Consider the following 22,372-nt stretch of genomic DNA (forward strand, 5'->3'; position numbering starts at 1 on the left):
GGCGGAAGGGGCGAGGGCGGAAGGGGCGAGGGCGGAAGGGGCGAGGGCGGAAGGGGCGAGGGCGGAAGGGGCGAGGGCGGAAGGGGCGAGGGCGGAAGGGGCGAGGGCGGAAGGGGCGAGGGCGGAAGGGGCGAGGGCGGAAGGGGCGAGGGCGGAAGGGGCGAGGGCGGAAGGGGCGAGGGCGGAAGGGGCGAGGGCGGAAGGGGCGAGGGCGGAAGGGGCGAGGGCGGAAGGGGCGAGGGCGGAAGGGGCGAGGGCGGAAGGGGCGAGGGCGGAAGGGGCGAGGGCGGAAGGGGCGAGGGCGGAAGGGGCGAGGGCGGAAGGGGCGAGGGCGGAAGGGGCGAGGGCGGAAGGGGCGAGGGCGGAAGGGGCGAGGGCGGAAGGGGCGAGGGCGGAAGGGGCGAGGGCGGAAGGGGCGAGGGCGGAAGGGGCGAGGGCGGAAGGGGCGAGGGCGGAAGGGGCGAGGGCGGAAGGGGCGAGGGCGGAAGGGGCGAGGGCGGAAGGGGCGAGGGCGGAAGGGGCGAGGGCGGAAGGGGCGAGGGCGGAAGGGGCGAGGGCGGAAGGGGCGAGGGCGGAAGGGGCGAGGGCGGAAGGGGCGAGGGCGGAAGGGGCGAGGGCGGAAGGGGCGAGGGCGGAAGGGGCGAGGGCGGAAGGGGCGAGGGCGGAAGGGGCGAGGGCGGAAGGGGCGAGGGCGGAAGGGGCGAGGGCGGAAGGGGCGAGGGCGGAAGGGGCGAGGGCGGAAGGGGCGAGGGCGGAAGGGGCGAGGGCGGAAGGGGCGAGGGCGGAAGGGGCGAGGGCGGAAGGGGCGAGGGCGGAAGGGGCGAGGGCGGAAGGGGCGAGGGCGGAAGGGGCGAGGGCGGAAGGGGCGAGGGCGGAAGGGGCGAGGGCGGAAGGGGCGAGGGCGGAAGGGGCGAGGGCGGAAGGGGCGAGGGCGGAAGGGGCGAGGGCGGAAGGGGCGAGGGCGGAAGGGGCGAGGGCGGAAGGGGCGAGGGCGGAAGGGGCGAGGGCGGAAGGGGCGAGGGCGGAAGGGGCGAGGGCGGAAGGGGCGAGGGCGGAAGGGGCGAGGGCGGAAGGGGCGAGGGCGGAAGGGGCGAGGGCGGAAGGGGCGAGGGCGGAAGGGGCGAGGGCGGAAGGGGCGAGGGCGGAAGGGGCGAGGGCGGAAGGGGCGAGGGCGGAAGGGGCGAGGGCGGAAGGGGCGAGGGCGGAAGGGGCGAGGGCGGAAGGGGCGAGGGCGGAAGGGGCGAGGGCGGAAGGGGCGAGGGCGGAAGGGGCGAGGGCGGAAGGGGCGAGGGCGGAAGGGGCGAGGGCGGAAGGGGCGAGGGCGGAAGGGGCGAGGGCGGAAGGGGCGAGGGCGGAAGGGGCGAGGGCGGAAGGGGCGAGGGCGGAAGGGGCGAGGGCGGAAGGGGCGAGGGCGGAAGGGGCGAGGGCGGAAGGGGCGAGGGCGGAAGGGGCGAGGGCGGAAGGGGCGAGGGCGGAAGGGGCGAGGGCGGAAGGGGCGAGGGCGGAAGGGGCGAGGGCGGAAGGGGCGAGGGCGGAAGGGGCGAGGGCGGAAGGGGCGAGGGCGGAAGGGGCGAGGGCGGAAGGGGCGAGGGCGGAAGGGGCGAGGGCGGAAGGGGCGAGGGCGGAAGGGGCGAGGGCGGAAGGGGCGAGGGCGGAAGGGGCGAGGGCGGAAGGGGCGAGGGCGGAAGGGGCGAGGGCGGAAGGGGCGAGGGCGGAAGGGGCGAGGGCGGAAGGGGCGAGGGCGGAAGGGGCGAGGGCGGAAGGGGCGAGGGCGGAAGGGGCGAGGGCGGAAGGGGCGAGGGCGGAAGGGGCGAGGGCGGAAGGGGCGAGGGCGGAAGGGGCGAGGGCGGAAGGGGCGAGGGCGGAAGGGGCGAGGGCGGAAGGGGCGAGGGCGGAAGGGGCGAGGGCGGAAGGGGCGAGGGCGGAAGGGGCGAGGGCGGAAGGGGCGAGGGCGGAAGGGGCGAGGGCGGAAGGGGCGAGGGCGGAAGGGGCGAGGGCGGAAGGGGCGAGGGCGGAAGGGGCGAGGGCGGAAGGGGCGAGGGCGGAAGGGGCGAGGGCGGAAGGGGCGAGGGCGGAAGGGGCGAGGGCGGAAGGGGCGAGGGCGGAAGGGGCGAGGGCGGAAGGGGCGAGGGCGGAAGGGGCGAGGGCGGAAGGGGCGAGGGCGGAAGGGGCGAGGGCGGAAGGGGCGAGGGCGGAAGGGGCGAGGGCGGAAGGGGCGAGGGCGGAAGGGGCGAGGGCGGAAGGGGCGAGGGCGGAAGGGGCGAGGGCGGAAGGGGCGAGGGCGGAAGGGGCGAGGGCGGAAGGGGCGAGGGCGGAAGGGGCGAGGGCGGAAGGGGCGAGGGCGGAAGGGGCGAGGGCGGAAGGGGCGAGGGCGGAAGGGGCGAGGGCGGAAGGGGCGAGGGCGGAAGGGGCGAGGGCGGAAGGGGCGAGGGCGGAAGGGGCGAGGGCGGAAGGGGCGAGGGCGGAAGGGGCGAGGGCGGAAGGGGCGAGGGCGGAAGGGGCGAGGGCGGAAGGGGCGAGGGCGGAAGGGGCGAGGGCGGAAGGGGCGAGGGCGGAAGGGGCGAGGGCGGAAGGGGCGAGGGCGGAAGGGGCGAGGGCGGAAGGGGCGAGGGCGGAAGGGGCGAGGGCGGAAGGGGCGAGGGCGGAAGGGGCGAGGGCGGAAGGGGCGAGGGCGGAAGGGGCGAGGGCGGAAGGGGCGAGGGCGGAAGGGGCGAGGGCGGAAGGGGCGAGGGGGAAGGGGCGAGGGGGAAGGGGCGAGGGGGAAGGGGCGAGGGGGAAGGGGCGAGGGGGAAGGGGCGAGGGGGAAGGGGCGAGGGGGAAGGGGCGAGGGGGAAGGGGCGAGGGGGAAGGGGCGAGGGGGAAGGGGCGAGGGGGAAGGGGCGAGGGGGAAGGGGCGAGGGCGGAAGGGGCGAGGGCGGAAGGGGCGAGGGCGGAAGGGGCGAGGGCGGAAGGGGCGAGGGCGGAAGGGGCGAGGGCGGAAGGGGCGAGGGCGGAAGGGGCGAGGGCGGAAGGGGCGAGGGCGGAAGGGGCGAGGGCGGAAGGGGCGAGGGCGGAAGGGGCGAGGGCGGAAGGGGCGAGGGCGGAAGGGGCGAGGGCGGAAGGGGCGAGGGCGGAAGGGGCGAGGGCGGAAGGGGCGAGGGCGGAAGGGGCGAGGGCGGAAGGGGCGAGGGCGGAAGGGGCGAGGGCGGAAGGGGCGAGGGCGGAAGGGGCGAGGGCGGAAGGGGCGAGGGCGGAAGGGGCGAGGGCGGAAGGGGCGAGGGCGAAGGGGCGAGGGCGAAGGGGCGAGGGCGAAGGGGCGAGGGCGGAAGGGGCGAGGGCGGAAGGGGCGAGGGCGGAAGGGGCGAGGGCGGAAGGGGCGAGGGGGAAGGGGCGAGGGGGAAGGGGCGAGGGGGAAGGGGCGAGGGGGAAGGGGCGAGGGGGAAGGGGCGAGGGGGAAGGGGCGAGGGGGAAGGGGCGAGGGGGAAGGGGCGAGGGGGAAGGGGCGAGGGGGAAGGGGCGAGGGGGAAGGGGCGAGGGGGAAGGGGCGAGGGGGAAGGGGCGAGGGGGAAGGGGCGAGGGGGAAGGGGCGAGGGGGAAGGGGCGAGGGGGAAGGGGCGAGGGGGAAGGGGCGAGGGGGAAGGGGCGAGGGGGAAGGGGCGAGGGGGAAGGGGCGAGGGGGAAGGGGCGAGGGGGAAGGGGCGAGGGGGAAGGGGCGAGGGGGAAGGGGCGAGGGGGAAGGGGCGAGGGGGAAGGGGCGAGGGGGAAGGGGCGAGGGGGAAGGGGCGAGGGGGAAGGAGCGAGGGGGAAGGAGCGAGGGGGAAGGAGCGAGGGGGAAGGAGCGAGGGGGAAGGAGCGAGGGGGAAGGAGCGAGGGGGAAGGAGCGAGGGGGAAGGAGCGAGGGGGAAGGAGCGAGGGGGAAGGAGCGAGGGGGAAGGAGCGAGGGGGAAGGAGCGAGGGGGAAGGAGCGAGGGGGAAGGAGCGAGGGGGAAGGAGCGAGGGGGAAGGAGCGAGGGGGAAGGAGCGAGGGGGAAGGAGCGAGGGGGAAGGAGCGAGGGGGAAGGAGCGAGGGGGAAGGAGCGAGGGGGAAGGAGCGAGGGGGAAGGAGCGAGGGGGAAGGAGCGAGGGGGAAGGAGCGAGGGGGAAGGAGCGAGGGGGAAGGAGCGAGGGGGAAGGAGCGAGGGGGAAGGAGCGAGGGGGAAGGAGCGAGGGGGAAGGAGCGAGGGGGAAGGAGCGAGGGGGAAGGAGCGAGGGGGAAGGAGCGAGGGGGAAGGAGCGAGGGGGAAGGAGCGAGGGGGAAGGAGCGAGGGGGAAGGAGAGAGGGCAGAGGGGGAAGGAGAGAGGGCAGAGGGGGAAGGAGAGAGGGCAGAGGGGGAAGGAGAGAGGGCAGAGGGGGAAGGAGAGAGGGCAGAGGGGGAAGGAGAGAGGGCAGAGGGGGAAGGAGAGAGGGCAGAGGGGGAAGGAGAGAGGGCAGAGGGGGAAGGAGAGAGGGCAGAGGGGGAAGGAGAGAGGGCAGAGGGGGAAGGAGAGAGGGCAGAGGGGGAACGAGAGAGGGCAGAGGGGGAACGAGAGAGGGCGGAGAGAGAAAGAGAGTGCGAGGGAAAGAGAGAGGGCAGACGGGGAAAGAGAGGGAAAGAGAGACAGAGGGCGGTGGGGGAAAGAGAGATAGGGCAGTCTTGTGTGTGGGGATAGCGGGATAGTTGAAGTGGGTAGTAAATGGGTATTAGGTATTAGCTTGTCATTATCCAGTTATATTTCCTGCATATTTCATGATTATTCTTGTACAAATAAACCGAAATTGTGTTTCAACTTACATTGGGCAGTTAATCACTCTAGCAAATAGCCCCCCCCAAGGACATCAGTCCCAGTCCTGCCCAGGTGAAACTGTCCAGTTTGGGCAGATTCCAGCTCTCCAGAACCGGTCCCAATGCCCCAGGAATCTGAAACCCTCCCCCTGACACCATCTCTTCAGCCACGTATTTAGGTATCTTTTACTGGTTTCAAAAATGTTACCAACCTTTATTCCTTTTCTTTCAGCTTGACACCATCCTTAACTTCCTTTGTTAGCCAGATTGTTCTTCCATCTTGTAGATTCTTTCTCAATGGAATATATCTTTGTAAGAAATATTTCCTTAAATGTTTGCTACTGTTCACTTACCACCTTAATGTTTAGCCAATTTTCCCAGTCTACTTTAGCCACCTCTGCCTTCATACCCCCTTCATACCTTTCTAGACCAATCAAATCAACAGCACGGTTTTGACTTGTGAATCTTCTGCTCTGTACTGCTACTCATCATTCCATGTGGCATGTTTCCCCACTGGATACCAGGAAAAGGCAATTTTTGGATAATGTCAAAATACTGGACTCTGTAGAGGGCTGCCCTATGTACAGGATTAATAGGTTTGCGCTGGCGAGAACACACCAACTTGTACAAAATCAATCTGGTCCAGTTCATTCATTTGAGTTGCTCTGATGCAAACAAAACATGGAATCACAAAACGGATACCCAGGTGATATTAAAAGAGATAAAATCCAATGGGTGTATTTGTTGCAGTATACAGTGTGCTGTCATAGTGTGTTTTTAGCTATGAGGAGCGGTTGAATAAACTCGGTTTGTTCTCACTGGAACGACGGAGGTTGAGGGGCGACCTGATAGAGCTCTACAAAATTATGAGGGGCATAGACAGAGTGGATAGTCAGAGGCTTTTCCCCAGGGTAGAGGGGTCAATTACTAGAAGGCATAGGTTTAAGGTGTGAGGGGCAAGGTTTAGAGTAGATGTACGAGGCAATTTTTTTTTTTTTTTTTTTTAAACACAGAGGGTAGTGCGTGCCTGGAACTCGCTACCGGAGGAGGTGGTGGAAGCAGGGACGATAGTGACATTTAAGGGGCATCTTGACAAATACATGAATAGGATGGAAATAGAGGGATACGAACCCAGGAAGTGTAGAAGGTTGTAGTTTAGTCGGGCAGCATGGTTGGCAAGGGCTTGGAGGGCCGAAGTGCCTGTTCCTGTGCTGTACATTTCTTTGTTCTTTGTCATTGCAGTAACATATATAAATTCACTGTCATCTTGTGGGGCTTTGCCTCCTCCGTCACGGAGGTCAAGTATTCCCAGATCTACTTATCTGCCATTGCTGCTGCCACTGATGTTGCTCTCAAGCTATTTATCCAACAATATTCCCAGGTCATGTTGTGTATTTTGGAGGCATCTATCTTATTCCCCTTTTTGTCCACATCAATTGCCATTTGTTACTCCATGTCCTTCCAACTTATATAGATGTATTTGGCGTGCCACTTCCTGATTATTTGAATTCTTGCCCCCCCGCCCAACCCCTTAATTTGATATTTGCAAACTTTGTTAGCCGTGTTTCTGCTCTCAATTCCAAATCATTTATATGGATTGTGAATAGCAATGACCCCAGCAGACCTCAATAGCACAATACTAGTAACCCTTTGTCATGTAACTAGAGCTCCATTCATGCAACCTATGTTTTTATTAGTTAAACTAATTTATGGCTGATGATTCTGAGATAAGGATGGTAATCAAGCAACACAAAGTGCACCACCTTCATGATGAACTGTACAATAAAATGACTGAAGCAAAGCACATTTTAGTGTTAAATTCTTAAATCTGCAGTGGCATGAATGAAACTTTGTGTGCTCAGAGTTGGTAGAAATCGATGAATGATGAGAGATTCCTCCAAATCATGAAGCAAAACAATTCAGAAAAACAGGCAATGGTCTAAATGTCATGGTCACACAACTAGCAAGTAACCGATCATGGAAGCTAGCTATCACATGCTAAACAACATCATGATATTTCCTTAATACGGACTCCAGATCAGTGTATATGAAGCTTTCCAGATCAGGCTTGGTACTTTAGTGGAGGTGAATGACCATTCACATTAATTATCCAATGTGCTGTGCTACATATATTGTTTTATTAATGATGTGGAGCAAACGATTCACTCCCACCCAGCACTGGAACACTAATTACTCAGTTTTCAATTACTCAGTTTTCAAACCTGTCAGAGCAGCATGTTGGAAGTTTCTTTCTTCCCCCCCCCACCCCCAAAGGTAATACAGAAATCAGTTTAAAAACTGCAGTACAAGGGCAGCACGGTTGGGCAGTGGTTAGCACGGCTGCCTCATGGCACCGAGGTTCCAGGTTCGATCCGGGCTCTGGGTCACTGTCTGTGTGGAGTTTGCACATTCTCCCCATGTTTGCGTTGGTTTCGCCCCCACAACCCAAACATGTGCAGGGTCGGTGATTGGCCATGTGAAATTGTCCCTTAATTTTTTTAAAATATAAATTTAGAGTAGCCAATTCATTTTTTCAATTAAGGGGCAATTTAGTGCATTCAATCCACCTACCTTGCACATCTTTGGGTTGTGAGGGCGAAACCCACACAAACACGGGGAGAATGTGCAAACTCCACACAGACAGTGACCCAGAGCCCGGATCGAACCTGGGACCTCGGCACTGTGAGACTGCAGTGCTAACCACTGCACCACCGTGCTGCCCTTAAATTGTCCCTTAATTGGAAAAAATTAATTGGGTACTCTAAAAAATTTTTTTAAAACTGCAGTACAGCTATTGTTTATATTCCATGCTACATATTCCATTTACCTACCTTTAATGCTTCAGTAATACTGCGACTTTATATTACATTTTTGCAAATGCAGTGGTGCATTAACAGTTACTAAACCCCGAGCAATAAGCTATTGTTTTTGTTTCATCAGAAAGGAGTATGCAGTTTGTCTCACTTCCATGGTTATAAAATCCAGGAAATTAAAACAAACAATAAAGGTCAATACAGAAAAGCATGAAAGAAGACATCCCCTCCCTCGACTCCTCAAAACAAACTTCCAAATGTTATTTCTCACTTTACTAAAGATCAGGTCAAAATCTCCCCTCCCTCTCATTTCGGCCTGAGGTTTCTGGCGTATTTTTGCCAAGAATTGGCATAACCACTGAAAATGATCATAGAATATCAAGTGCAATTTGCATTCTTCAAGATTTGTGTTAGTTGTAAAAATATTGTGCTGGAAGCAGGTCCCCATCCACAAGCCCCTGCTCAAGTTAATCACCAGAGGGAGTTTCTGCTAAGTGCGCTCATCCGCAGGCCTTTAGGGATCTTTAAAATTAAACTAGCAATCTTTTTTAAACCTTTGCTGCTCTTTCACCATCCTCCCCTACCCCCAGACAACTCTTCTCCAACTCAGCACCCACCCCATCATCTCAAATCAAACTATACAAATATGCAAAAGAGAAAAGAAAAAAGAAAACAGACGGTTTGCTATTAATGAAATAATGTAGAGAAAGCATCAAGAAGAATGTCACCCAGTCGTCAAAGGAACAGTCTGTACACATACCCTCTAACCAAATGCACCACCCTCTAACTTGATGGAGCACTGTTATTGTTATAGTTTTGCAATGTGTGAAATAAAAGGTTGGCCAAATGGAATAAAATTTTATCAGCTGATTCCCTCAATAATAGAACTTACAGTGCAGGAGGAGGCCATTAGGCCCATCGAGTCTGCACCGGCCCTTGGAAAGAGCACCCTATCTAAGCCCACACCTCCACCCTATCCCCGTAACCCAGTAACAATCCACCTAACCCGCACATCTTTTGACTTGTGGGAGGAAACCAGAGCACCCAGATTAAACCAATGCAGACACAGGGAGGACATGCAGACTGCACAGTGACCCAAGCCGGGAATCGAACCCGGGTCGCTGGCGCTGTGAAGCAACAGTGCTAACCACTTGGTGCTACTGTACCGCTCCTAATGTATGTTTTAGGTCGTCCATAATGAAACAGATGATGGTGTGGGGGCCTCCAACTAATCAACATCCTCCACAGCGAGCCACAAGCACAACAAAAGCTACCATACCTGCCCGCCCACCATGTAAAACCATATCCTCAGAAGGAAATCCAAAAATAGCCAAAGGTGGGCACAGTTCTAAATTAATTTTAAACATTTTGACGCTATGAATACTTATTTCAGTGGGAACCAGGCAGGGATGAGGGCGTGGAGAAAGTGTTTCAAAACAGGCATAATTTGCACCAAAATTGCCAATTGCACTCAAAGCAGAAACTTGACACCTTGCTCCCCAAATTATGCTACAAATCACAGTAGTCCTAGGCTAGCATATTCAATATGGTGGCCCAATTTATACTGTGGTTAATATCAATATTATAGTTCCGCCAAGTATAAACATTTTGTTAAATCTAATCACAGATAACAAGACAAATAAAAAAAGGATCACTGCATGTAGTGTGATAAAATAAATTGATGCAAGCAGTGTTCCCTTAGCATCAGAACACTTATTTCATCCAATTCTGGCCATTATAAACTACACCATGGACCAATAAAAAGAACCTAGCTACACCAATACAACTAACAGCTTGTCTCTATTTAGCCTTGTTTTAGATCTAGTCTGCACCAGCACACATTCCCCCCCCTTTGCTTTGCCTTTAGTTACACTTGAGCTCTTTGACTCAAAAGGCCTGGAAGAGATTAAGTGCCCGACTGCAAAGAAAGTCCTGGCACACACTTAAGCCTGTCTGGGATACTTTGGCAGTGTTATGCGCAGACTTACAAGCTGTGGGCCCACACAGGGAAAGCAGGAATAAAAATCTACACTGAGCACATCAAGGTGCTATAAACAGTTCCCTATAGCAAACAGATGCTCCTCAACAGCTGTGCAACATTTTTCAGGAAGATATTCTTCCTCCACCAAGGTCCTTATCGTTATTACCACTGAAGGTGACGACATGCAATGGAACAAACAGCAAGAGTGACTAAGCACTTCAATTTTGAAATCAAAGCAGCCAAACAACTGCCAAGAGTTAAATCTGGTACATTTATTCATTCACTTGTAATGCTCATAAACCGATCTAGGAAAGGCAAAATTAGAGAGATGAAAACGTACTGTTGCATTATTGCAAGTTTAGCATCTGTGGCAAAGGAAGAGTTAAAGCTACTCTCCAGTTTGGGGCCCATAGTGGTCGCTAGGTCAACACTTGTTAAGCTTCAAAGAGTTTATGTCCTCCCAGTCTGACCTGCTCAGTGATCTGCACACTGTTTTGATTTAGCTCCCGCCAGTCAGAGACTAGCACAACAAAATACAGCAATCTGCTCAGTTAAAGATTTTCCACAAGGAATACTACAAAGTTTGGCTGGACAGCTAAAAAACAAGTCAAGCATTACCTGCAGCAAAGGCTCACTTACCATAGCGAGGATCAAGCCTTGGGTCCAACCAAGAGGTGGTCTTGTTTTTGTGGTTTATGTAGTAAATCTCCCCATCTGGGGTAATGCCTTGCTCCCAGCCATCGGGAAGTGGGCCTGAACGAAAAGTAAAGGAATTTATGGTGGGCTGCTAAAAGTGAAATATTGCAAGCTCAACAATTACATGACTATCAGAAAACAATATTTTTTAAAAATTGAAAGTAAATTTGTTTTGACATAAAGCAAAACAAAGAAACCAACTCTTGTAAATAAATCTTTTAACTTGTGTATTTATGCAAAGATCTTGCCTGCAACAGTACAGGGCAAATCACCAGAGCATAATCTTGCTGGGATTAATTCGTATATAGTTTTGAGACTTGCAATATTCTATTCAGATGCAGCCAGTGAATAAATCCAATGGACTGGATATAACGAGGATTCAACTATTTTCCATGTATTTTGCAAAGGGAGGTTGAGAAGAGGGAATAACTACTTGTTTCCAAGTGCAGTTATATTTAGCAGGGTAGAAAACTGATGGCTGTAAGACATTGTCAAACGTTATCCTTTTAAGAAGCACAATACAGTCGTGTATTCTGCTAGACTAGCAGAGATGTCCTGTCCCATTGGATTCACCAACATGAAGAATTCTCATCTTAGCTGGGATGCCTGGTAAGGCGCCAAATGGTGGACTACTTGGAGGAAGATCGGGGGCAGAAATGAGAAAAGAGGGAACACGGAAAGGAACTGTTCAGTTCAGTTAGGAGCCTGCTTACCCATCAAATGCCCACCCCAGTTTTAGTAGGTGAGAGAGCAAGGCAGGGAGAAGAAGGTGTTTTGAAGCTCATCTTTTTTTCAACAAACGCTCGTCAGTAATTGATTATGATATTGCTTTTGACACTTGTAGTAACACTACCGGTAGCAGAAAATTCACAGCACAGAACTTCTAAGCAAAGCTCTTGTGTATTTTGTTTAGGAGTTAATGTCACAAAATATGCAAATTCTGCTGCAAAATATTTCCATTACTATTATCATAATAGTATTACTGACAAATGTTAGTAGCTTGATGATGTATGACGAGCAGTAGTTTTGGAAAACAGCACTTAAAACAAAGTTGTAATTAGCCCTCCATCAAAGCATCTAAAAAATGACATGCAAGTATACAGGAGTGTGCGCTCCCAAAAAGAATTGTTAGTTTATTCACATGAGCTATGCAAAATCAGAAATGTTCCACATTCAATCACTAGCCTGCACTAAATTGGATGATTGCAAAGCGCCACAAAAGGTCTATAAATGACCTCAGTGCTTCTTAGGGAAGGAGAGCGTGGACGGCTATCCAATGACCTCTACTTGAAGTATGGGCATGTAGATAAGGAATCAAATTCAGTATAGTCAGGATATCTCATTGGACCTGCCAAAATTTAATGCTCGCCACATTTATAGATAACAAAACATAAGGGCATCCAGTGCCATAAGAACAAGAACTGGGGAAGATGTAAATATCTCAACATTGGGAAATTATATAAAACAAACGCATTCTAACCACATATAGGGTATCTTCCAATTCATGGGATTTTAATTCCAAAAAGTGAATGGAATTACACCAACACACAATCCACCGTCAGTATGAATGCAGTTCTGTGCAGCAGATTCTAGCCGGTCACTTCTGAAGCTCTGAACCTAAAATACTCCTTCTGGAATAAACAGTCCGGAACACAAGAATAGGTCAGCTGCAAATTGCAGTTGGAATGCTGGAATGGCCAGTGACTAGTTCCACTGGCATGGTCATATTGGAATCATTTGTTGTTCAGTTACAGAGTTTAATTAAATTAAGTTCCACAATGGTCAGTGTGAAAAGGGAAACTCTAACTGGCCAGTGAACCTTTATATAGCTGTTTTCTAGTCAAAAGGTAAATGGAGCACTCTAACCAGGAACAGTGAAATTAATATCATACAAGTACTTCAGATAGATCTCTTTTCCCTCAAGATCATTCCACCCCACCGCCACACCTGGTCACAGCAGTCGACAAAGCCCTCAACCGCATCCAATTTATTTCACACTTCTTCTGTTCTCAACCTTTCCCTTCTTTCCCAGAACTACAACAGGGTTCCTCTTGTCCTCACCTTCCACTTCATTAGCCTCTTCTGTTCAACCACCATTTTAGCCACCTCCTGTGTGATGCTAACACATCTTCCCCTCCCCTTCCGGACTTGTAAAGGGACAGTTCCCTGCACGATACCCTGATCTGTTCCTTAGCTACCCTCAACAATCCCTTCCTTTCCTATAGCACCTTTCCATGAAAGCGTAGGAGATTCAATGCTCGTCCCCTTTTATCTACTCACTTGGCACTGTCCAAGGCCCCAATCATTCCCACAGGTGAAATAACAATTTATTTGTACTTGGTGCATTCACTCTATAATGTGGTCTTCTCTACATTGAGGAGAGGAAACACAGACTAGATAAAGACTGTGTGGAATACCTTCTTTCAGTATGCAAGCCTGACCCAGTGTACAGTCACCTATCATTTAATTTTCCATCTTGCTTCCTCTCAGACCTCTGTCTCTAGCCTGTTGCATGTTTCAATGAAGTGCAATGCAAGCTCGAGGAACAGCGTCCCATCTTTTGATTGGGCATTTTACATCCTCTGGATTCACTGGAGTTCAACAACTTTAGATGGTCACTTCTTATCTCATTTTGTTTCATTTTGCTTTGCTGGTTTGGCTTTTTCCCTCCATCTAGCTGCTCCCTTATTTCCTATATTTTGCATTTGGATGGTAGCTAATCAGGAACCTGCTATTCACCTCTTCTAGACACACCTTTTATATTTGACTATCCCATTACCCCTCCCTTCGCCTTCCACACTGAAATGCTTCGCCATTTAATACATTGTATCTTCTACCCAGACAGAGCTTCCCTTTATTCTTCTCACCACCCCCCACAGCTATTCAAAAAGGGTATTATATTGGTAACTTGTGCCAGTTCTGATGAAAGGTCACAAGTCTGAAATGTTAACAGTTTAGCTTTCCACAGAAGCAACCAGAGCAACTGGGCATTTTCAGTATCTTCTGCTTTTCTTTTCAGATTTGGACATCCATAGTATTTTGGAAATTGATAATTGTTATGGCTTTTTGACTGATAAGCGACTGTCTATTTTAAAAAGTGAGGATAGATATACACAGAGACATAGGTATTCAAGTCTACTGAATGAGGACGCAGTGTACATGTTACTGCAAGGCTCACAATTGAGTTACATTCCCACCTGATGTCCACACGTACACTTTGCAACAAAATCCACTGGCTAGCAAGAAGGAACAATACAGATATGCTATTCTAACCAATGGGAGAAGAGAACAGTTGGAACTCTATTCTGTCGGTCAGCTCATCCTCTTGTTGAGCTCCTCATTAGGGCTGTAGGGATAACTGGAGGTTTTTAATTTCAACATATAAAAAAAATCACCTCCAAGTGACCTACTCTCAAGATGCTTCATGAAAGCTCCAAAACTGGCCCATAAGAGTGGCAAGAACAACAACCATGGTCAATTTCCTTGTCTAACCAGTGACAAACTAACCTATTTCTTCATTTTAGCAGAGTTGAGATCCTGCAAAGAATATAATAAGCATCAAGCTACAGCCAGCTGCTCTGCGAAAACCATCAACATTATATGGATAGAAAGCGACAGCCCAGGTAAACTATATAGAAACATGGGTTCACTTCATGCCAGATTTTAAAAACATCACGTTGCATCTCATCTTTAAATGTGCCTTTTTGTTTTTATAATAAATCAAATCAAATTGTAAACCTGGCTTGACAATCTTTCCTGCACAGAAATCTTAAACTCTCCATTCTTCAAGCTAACATTCAATTGCTGAAGGATTACTTTCAATTAAATGTAGACTAAAATTGAAATGGAGGTACACGGTAATTATCAAGCACCAACACAGATATCTGATATTCTCTGAAGGAACAGGAACATATCAGAAATATTCAACATACTTTGTTATGCTCATATGTATCTTTCAAAAAATAGAAATGAATTGTCATGATCCCGTTTCCAATTATCTCCCAATCTCTTGGACCATCATGGAGTATGATGGACTTCCTTCCCAATTTTTATCCAAATGGCTTTTCTTCTTTTATTAGCTTAAACAGTAAGCATCAGTGAACTACTGGAGTCTTCTTGCCCATGGGATTTTAATGCCAATTATCTTGGACTGTTTTGCACTGCCGGTGGAAGCATCAAGCATCCAAATATCTAGGGATCACCAGACAGGAATGAAGAGTGTGACCCATGGTTAATTTTATACCTTCAGCACCCAGAAACATGAAGGCAAAAAGTGCCACTCTCACAAAGATCAATTAATCTACTGTGCATTGGAGTTGTCATTTGTTTGTATCGTTCAGTAGGGATTGCATCCTTTTGTGAAGCTCATTACAGGAAGAATATTAGAGCCTCGAAGAAATTGGAGAGTGCGCTATCAGAAAGCAGCCGAGGAATTAGCAAGTATTTGATAATGAATAAAAACAGAAAATGCCAGAATACTCAGCAGGTCAGAAAAAAATCTGTGGAAAGCAAAATAAGTTAACATTTCAGGTTGAAGTCCTTTCCTCAGAAGCCTGGATTTGAAAAGAGCCATGTTTTTTCAAGTAGCTGTTTTAATGGGTATGCACTTGCCAAACAATGGGTTTCCCTCTACTCTTTGCTCCTTAATTATTCGTGACCACCTTCCTTTCCTATTCTCTCCCCGTCTAAATCCTATAGCTGGCATGTTACAAGAACCCATGAAGCATTTGAGCAAAGTAAAATTGAAGTTTCTATCTCCCATTTAATATTTAAGTTCTCAATTTCTCCCTCCAGTCAGGGGTCCTTTCCCCTCCTCTATGGAATAATATGCTATGAATTTATAAACTACATTTCCTGTTCAAGGCAAGCTGTCTGGTCCCCAACCCCTTCTCCCCTCTGGCTGTAGTTCATTCTTGAGCAGCACCTCTACCCTGTTCCATTCCCCCCATTGCAATAACATACCTGATACTAACCACCCCAACGCACTGCTATATTTCTCCTCTTTGCTGACTTGTCTCGGCATACACTGATCTGAGTTCTATCTCCTCAGCAGTCCCTCTCCTTCATATAGGAAATATTCCTTGGCAATGCACACAGGGAAAAAGCAGCCAATTCGACTGGAGTCATGCTGGGTTGGAGGATAATGGAATCAAGATGAAGGAGCAGACAAGAGAAAAGTTGAAGATTCAAATCTGAGGCGATTGAGGGAACCGGGAAGAGAATTTCAGATCTGTAGATTAAGGGCTCTTTGGACAGAGGCATGAGGCAGCCGGAAGAGAATTTCAGATCTGTAGATTAAGGGCTCTTTGGACAGAGGCATGAGGCAGCCAATTATTGAGAAATACCTTCAGTATCCTTACAAGTGTAGACATAGTGCTCTCCAAATTCAGATGATTGCGTGACAGTAAATGGTTCCGTAACTGAGTGGGTGAGTGGAGCTCCACCCAACAATGCGTGACAGAATTATCTCCCTGCATCAGCCACTGAAAACGATCACATTTTCAGATTCCTTACTGACCGTCATACTTATAAACCGGTATGGTTCTTGCACCAAGATAGTGGATAGCTACATGGCCCAATTTCCTTTTCTGCACATTCTCCAACAATTCTCTCCAACAGAAACCTATGTTTTCAATCATCTCCCAGTACTGGTGGCATTGATTAAAAAAATATGTAGGATCCAAAACATAAAAGCAAGAAAAAAAAAAAAAATCAATTTATTTGGAAAACTTTGAACCGACAGATTTACAAATTACCATATTCTAGAACCCTAAACAACATTATGAAGTTTATGCACGTCTTGCAGTTTATTGCAAACCAGTTTATAATGATGACAATGATCAAGAGTGACGAGCAATGCAATTTGCCATTTCCTGATGTTCTGGACTATTTAAAACACATCAGACTTGAATGTCCTCCTTATGCTTTTTGCACCATTTCTCTCACTCCTCACAAACAGTAGAGACGTGAAGGGGTTGGGAGGACGGAGGGAGAAACTGACCGTTTCAAAAGAAAATCCTGTGACTCCCGAGCAGTCAGAAGTGTCTGCAATCTATAGTATGCTATTGGCAGCTGAGATAGAATGAGCAGGTTGATGGGTAATTGATGCTTTTCTTCGTGGCTTAATTTGTTTTTATCTGTTATAAACATTTAAGTGGGTTTTGTGGGTACTTGAAAATGAAATGAAAATAAAATGAAAATCGCTTATTGTCACAAGTAGGCTCCAAATGAAGTTACTGTGAAAAGCCCCTAGTCGCCACATTCCGGCGCCTGTTCAGGGAGGTTGGTAAGGGAATTGAACCGTGCTGCTGGCTGCCTTGGTCTGCTTTCAAAGCCAGCGATTTAGCCCTGTGCTAAACAGCACCTACTTGAATCAAAATGATTACTTCAGCAACACTGAAATGTTTGCAGGAATTCAAATTTTTTTTTTTTTTCTATCGAGTTCCAACAGTGCAGGAGGCCATTCAGCCCGAGTCTGCACCGACACTCTGAAAGAGCACCTTACCTAGGCCCACTCCCCTGCCGTATCGCCGTACTACTGGGCAATTTAGCATGACCAATCCACCTAACCAGCACACCTTTGGACTGTGGGAGGAAACCGGAGCACCGAGAGGAAACCCACACAGACACTGGGAGAACGTGCAAACTCCACATGGACAGTCACCCAAGGCTGGAATTGAACCTGGGTCTCTGACGCTGTGACACAGCAGTGCTAACCACTGTGCCACCCTCGGTTGCCCGGATTTGCAAATTAATGAACCTTTCTGTAACTGAGATTGAATTTAAAAGATTTTCTTTCAATTTTTTGTCAAATGAATGTGAGAATTGAGCCTGTGATAGTGAAATCTGTTGTCTACATTCATTAAAAAAGTGAAGCAAGTAAAGCCGACTGCTTCAAATACAATATAAAAAGAGAAATACACTGAGCACATTCAAAAGGTAAAACATTACGTATGATTGATTCAAACGTTAAGTACTGGTTCGTTCAAGGTGAATAATAATACGCACAGACAAATATATAAGAGCACCACGCAAACTTCAAACAGAATTCAAAATCTTCTCTGGAAAACGGACCCAAAAGCTCTTATTTTAAAATCAAAGCCAGATCTCGGAACATTTTTCATTGAAAACTAAATTACTTCCATGGAACACTTTGAAACCACAATACAGAACAGGCCATTCAGCCCACCCCAAGCCAGTTCATGTTGTTCGCATCACCATATCCTTTCATTCACTTTTCTTTCAACCACCTATCGAGCTTTTATTCTTAAAAACAGACACAGATTATGTTTTGATCACCAATTCTGACAGTACATTCTGCAGCCTCGCATCCGTAGAAAATTCAGCTTGCCCTTTATCCTAAATCTCTTCCATTTAATCTTGTATCCATATCCCTTTCTTCTGGATCCCTCAGTCACTGGAAACTATCTGACTCCCATATATATTCTATTCTTCATAAATTTAAGTATCTGAAATCATTTCATAACTTCATTTATTCCAATCAAAATACGTGTAACATTTTGTGCCCCTTTATATTTGAATCTCTTCATACAAGGCTGTGTCCTAGTAAATCTGTGCTGTTCCACTACTATCGTCTCCCTACAGTGTAGAGCCAAAAATTATTAACTGTTGGTCTTGCTAAGCTATTAAACAGAGTCATTAAATATTGATTTTTGTATTCCACACCAACCTTATACAGTTAGTTATTTGGGGACTCATCCATTTGACATGCTGGTTTTCATCCCTTGCAAACCCTTAACCCTCAAATGACTTGACAATGCCACATCACTCAGCTTTCCCGACCAAATTGTATTTTACACTTCCTAAAAAATGCACCAGCTCACATTTACTGACACCAAGTTCCATCTGCTTTTATTTTACCCATTCCAAACTTTTGCCAATATCACCTTGAACCTGCCCGACTCTCAGAATGACTCCCAGTACTATTCCCCGCCTGACTCTCACAATGACTCCCAGTACTATTCCCCACCTGGCTCAATTACTCCCAGTACTATTCCCCGCCTGGCTCTCAGAATGACTCCCAGTACTATTCCCCGCCTGGCTCTCAGAATGACTCCCAGTACTATTCCCCGCCTGGCTCTCAGAATGACTCCCAGTACTATTCCCCGCCTGACTCTCAGAATGACTCCCAGTACTATTCCCCGCCTGACTCTCAGAATGACTCCCAGTACTATTCCCCGCCTGACTCTCAATTTCTCCCAGTACTATTCCCCACCTGACCATCAGAATGACTCCCAGTACTATTCCCCGCCTGACTCTCAATTTCTCCCATTACTATTCCCCGCCTGACGCTCAGAATGACTCCCAGTACTATTCCCCGCCTGACTCTCAGAATGACTCCCAGTACTATTCCCCGCCTGGCTCTCAGAATGACTCCCAGTACTATTCCCCACCTGGCTCTCATCATTTCTCCCAGTGCTATTCCCCGCCTGGCTCTCAGAATGACTCCCAGTACTATTCCCCGCCTGACTCTCATCATTTCTCCCAGTGCTATTCCCCGCCTGGCTCTCAGAATGACTCCCAGTACTATTCCCCGCCTGACTCTCAATTTCACCCAGTACTATTCCCCACCTGACCATCAGAATGACTCCCAGTACTATTCCCCGCCTGGCCCTCAAAATGACTCCCAGTACTATTCCCCGCCTGGCTCTCAATTTCTCCCAGTATTATTCCCCGCCTGACTCTCATCATTTCTCCCTGTTCTATTCCCCGCCTGGCTCTCAGAATGATTCCCAGTACTATTCCCCGCCTGGCTCTCAATTTCTCCCAGTACTATTCCCCGCCTGACTCTCAGAATGACTCCCAGTACTATTCCCCGCCTGACCATCAGAATGACTCCCAGTACTATTCCCCGCCTGACGCTCAGAATGACTCCCAGTACTATTCCCCGCCCGACTCTCAGAATGACTCCCAGAACTATTCCCCGCCTGACTCTCAATTTCACCCAGTACTATTCCCCACCTGACCATCAGAATGACTCCCAGTACTATTCCCCGCCTGGCCCTCAAAATGACTCCCAGTACTATTCCCCGCCTGGCTCTCAATTTCTCCCAGTACTATTCCCCGCCTGACTCTCATCATTTCTCCCTGTTCTATTCCCCGCCTGGCTCTCAGAATGATTCCCAGTACTATTCCCCGCCTGGCTCTCAATTTCTCCCAGTACTATTCCCCGCCTGACTCTCATCATTTCTCCCTGTTCTATTCCCCGCCTGACTCTCAGAATGACTCCCAGTACTATTCCCCGCCTGACCATCAGAATGACTCCCAGTACTATTCCCCGCCTGACGCTCAGAATGACTCCCAGTACTATTCCCCGCCCGACTCTCAATTTCTCCCAGTACTATTCCCCACCTGACCATCAGAATGACTCCCAGTACTATTCCCCGCCTGGCTCTCAGAATGACTCCCAGCACTATTCCCCACCTGACTCTCAGAATGACTCCCAGTACTATTCCCCGCCTGACCATCAGAATGACTCCCAGTACTATTCCCCGCCTGACGCTCAGAATGACTCCCAGTACTATTCCCCGCCCGACTCTCAGAATGACTCCCAGAACTATTCCCCGCCTGACTCTCAATTTCACCCAGTACTATTCCCCACCTGACCATCAGAATGACTCCCAGTACTATTCCCCGCCTGGCCCTCAAAATGACTCCCAGTACTATTCCCCGCCTGGCTCTCAATTTCTCCCAGTACTATTCCCCGCCTGACTCTCATCATTTCTCCCTGTTCTATTCCCCGCCTGGCTCTCAGAATGATTCCCAGTACTATTCCCCGCCTGGCTCTCAATTTCTCCCAGTACTATTCCCCGCCTGACTCTCATCATTTCTCCCTGTTCTATTCCCCGCCTGACTCTCAGAATGACTCCCAGTACTATTCCCCGCCTGACCATCAGAATGACTCCCAGTACTATTCCCCGCCTGACGCTCAGAATGACTCCCAGTACTATTCCCCGCCCGACTCTCAATTTCTCCCAGTACTATTCCCCACCTGACCATCAGAATGACTCCCAGTACTATTCCCCGCCTGGCTCTCAGAATGACTCCCAGCACTATTCCCCACCTGACTCTCCGAATGACTCCCAGTACTATCCCCCGCCTGGCTCTCAGAATGACTCCCAGTACTATTACCCGCCTGGCTCTCAGAATGACTCCCAGTACTATTCCCCACCTGGCTCTCAGAATGACTCCCAGTACTATTCCCCGCCTGACTCTCAGAATGACTCCCAGTACTATTACCCGCCTGGCTCTCAGAATGACTCCCAGTACTATTCCCCGCCTGACTCTCAATTTCTCCCAGTACTATTCCCCGCCTGGCTCTCAGAATGACTCCCAGTACTATTCCCCACCTGACTCTCACAATGACTCCCAGTACTATTCCCCGGCTGACTCTCAGAATGACTCCCAGTACTATTACCCGCCTGACTCTCAATTTCTCCCAGTACTATTCCCCACCTGACCATCAGAATGACTCCCAGTACTATTCCCCGCCTGGCTCTCAGAATGACTCCCAGCACTATTGCCCGCCTGACTCTCCGAATGACTCCCAGTACTATTCCCCGCCTGGCCTTCAAAATGACTCCCAGTACTATTCCCCGCCTGGCTCTCAATTTCTCCCAGTACTATTCCCCGCCTGACTCTCATCATTTCTCCCTGTTCTATTCCCCGCCTGGCTCTCAGAATGATTCCCAGTGCTATTCCCCGCCTGGCTCTCAATTTCTCCCAGTACTATTCCCCGCCTGACTCTCATCATTTCTCCCTGTTCTATTCCCCGCCTGACTCTCAGAATGACTCCCAGTACTATTCCCCGCCTGACCATCAGAATGACTCCCAGTACTATTCCCCGCCTGACTCTCAATTTCTCCCAGTACTATTCCCCACCTGGCTCTCAGAATGACTCCCAGTACTATTCCCCGCCTGACTCTCAGAATGACTCCCAGTACTATTACCCGCCTGGCTCTCAGAATGACTCCCAGTACTATTCCCCGCCCGACTCTCAGAATGACTCCCAGTACTATTCCCCGCCTGACTCTCAATTTCTCCCAGTACTATTCCCCACCTGACCATCAGAATGACTCCCAGTACTATTCCCCGCCTGGCTCTCAGAATGACTCCCAGCACTATTCCCCACCTGACTCTCAGAATGACTCCCAGTACTATTCCCCGCCTGACTCTCATAATTTCTCCCAGTACTTTTCCTCCCATTATAGTTTGGCTGCAAATGTAGACGCCACTTCCTCAAGCTCCATCTATGATGAACACTGAACACAGAAGTGGTTCCAAAACAGGATCCTGTGCAAAGTTGAAAGTGGAACTATTTTGTGACCAACAGGTAGAAAGCTAGGCAAAACAAAATTAAGTTTATGAAATCCTACTGAGCACCTGCAAAGAAAGCTTCTGCTTTCTTTGAAAACCATGCCGCTGTCATTAAACCCATGTTCTGTATTTGTGACGACACATGATAGGAAAAAATATGCATCTTTAAGCCAATGTTCATTAATATTCTATCAGCACACTTGTGCCAAATTTGTCAGATTAAATTCCACCCATAATTACCAAACTGGTGACCATAATAAGACATCCAAAGTAATAATGGTTCTTTTGGGTGTTTTTTTTTTTTTTTAAACTCTTCATTAAAATTTTAGCACGCCCATTCACTTAAAATAACTACTGAACAGACTAGTTTCTCCTTAGAGCAATCCCAAAACTAATCCCAAAATTAGGAAGGCTGCAAGATAGGCATTCTGAAAAGCGATCAAATGGGCAAAACAAAGCCCTCAACCATGCAAGTTTATAAAAACTTGTCAAGTGATTGCTACAACTGCTCCAATAAAAATTATTTGGGAACTAGGTTCATAAGTATTGTTTCTCTCTTCTTTATTCATTACTTTATCCACCCACTCTTTCCAGCACTGCTGGTCTCTGCTTACCTGAAGACGTTGTGTTCATTAGGCTCTGCTGCAGAGACACCGGGCTGGCAGGAGTAGTTGAATTTAACACAGACATGGGTTTCCTTGGATCTTGCCATGTTGTCGTCTGTTCAATGTGGCTGTAACGAAAAGGAGGGGGGAAAAATAATC

At 50.2% G+C, this 22,372-nt stretch overlaps 1 protein-coding gene across 5 annotated transcripts in view; it reads right to left on the reverse strand.

Annotated features, from left to right (window-relative positions):
* yap1 (Yes1 associated transcriptional regulator) overlaps positions 1-22,372 on the reverse strand; it is a 222,214-nt gene that overhangs the window by 64,907 nt on the left and 134,935 nt on the right. For 3 of the 5 annotated variants that reach the window (XM_072476352.1, XM_072476351.1, XM_072476350.1), the window contains exons 2-3: positions 22,223-22,341; positions 10,215-10,328 (exon numbers count right to left, since the gene is read on the reverse strand). In XM_072476352.1, the coding sequence (XP_072332453.1) occupies positions 10,215-10,328; positions 22,223-22,341 (233 nt within the window). The remainder of the gene's footprint in view (positions 1-10,214; positions 10,329-22,222; positions 22,342-22,372) is intronic. The other 2 variants (XM_072476354.1, XM_072476353.1) reach the window with 1 other exon arrangement.

Source organism: Scyliorhinus torazame, chromosome 15 (assembly GCF_047496885.1).
Source record: "Scyliorhinus torazame isolate Kashiwa2021f chromosome 15, sScyTor2.1, whole genome shotgun sequence".
In the NCBI taxonomy this organism is placed as follows: domain Eukaryota; kingdom Metazoa; phylum Chordata; class Chondrichthyes; order Carcharhiniformes; family Scyliorhinidae; genus Scyliorhinus; species Scyliorhinus torazame.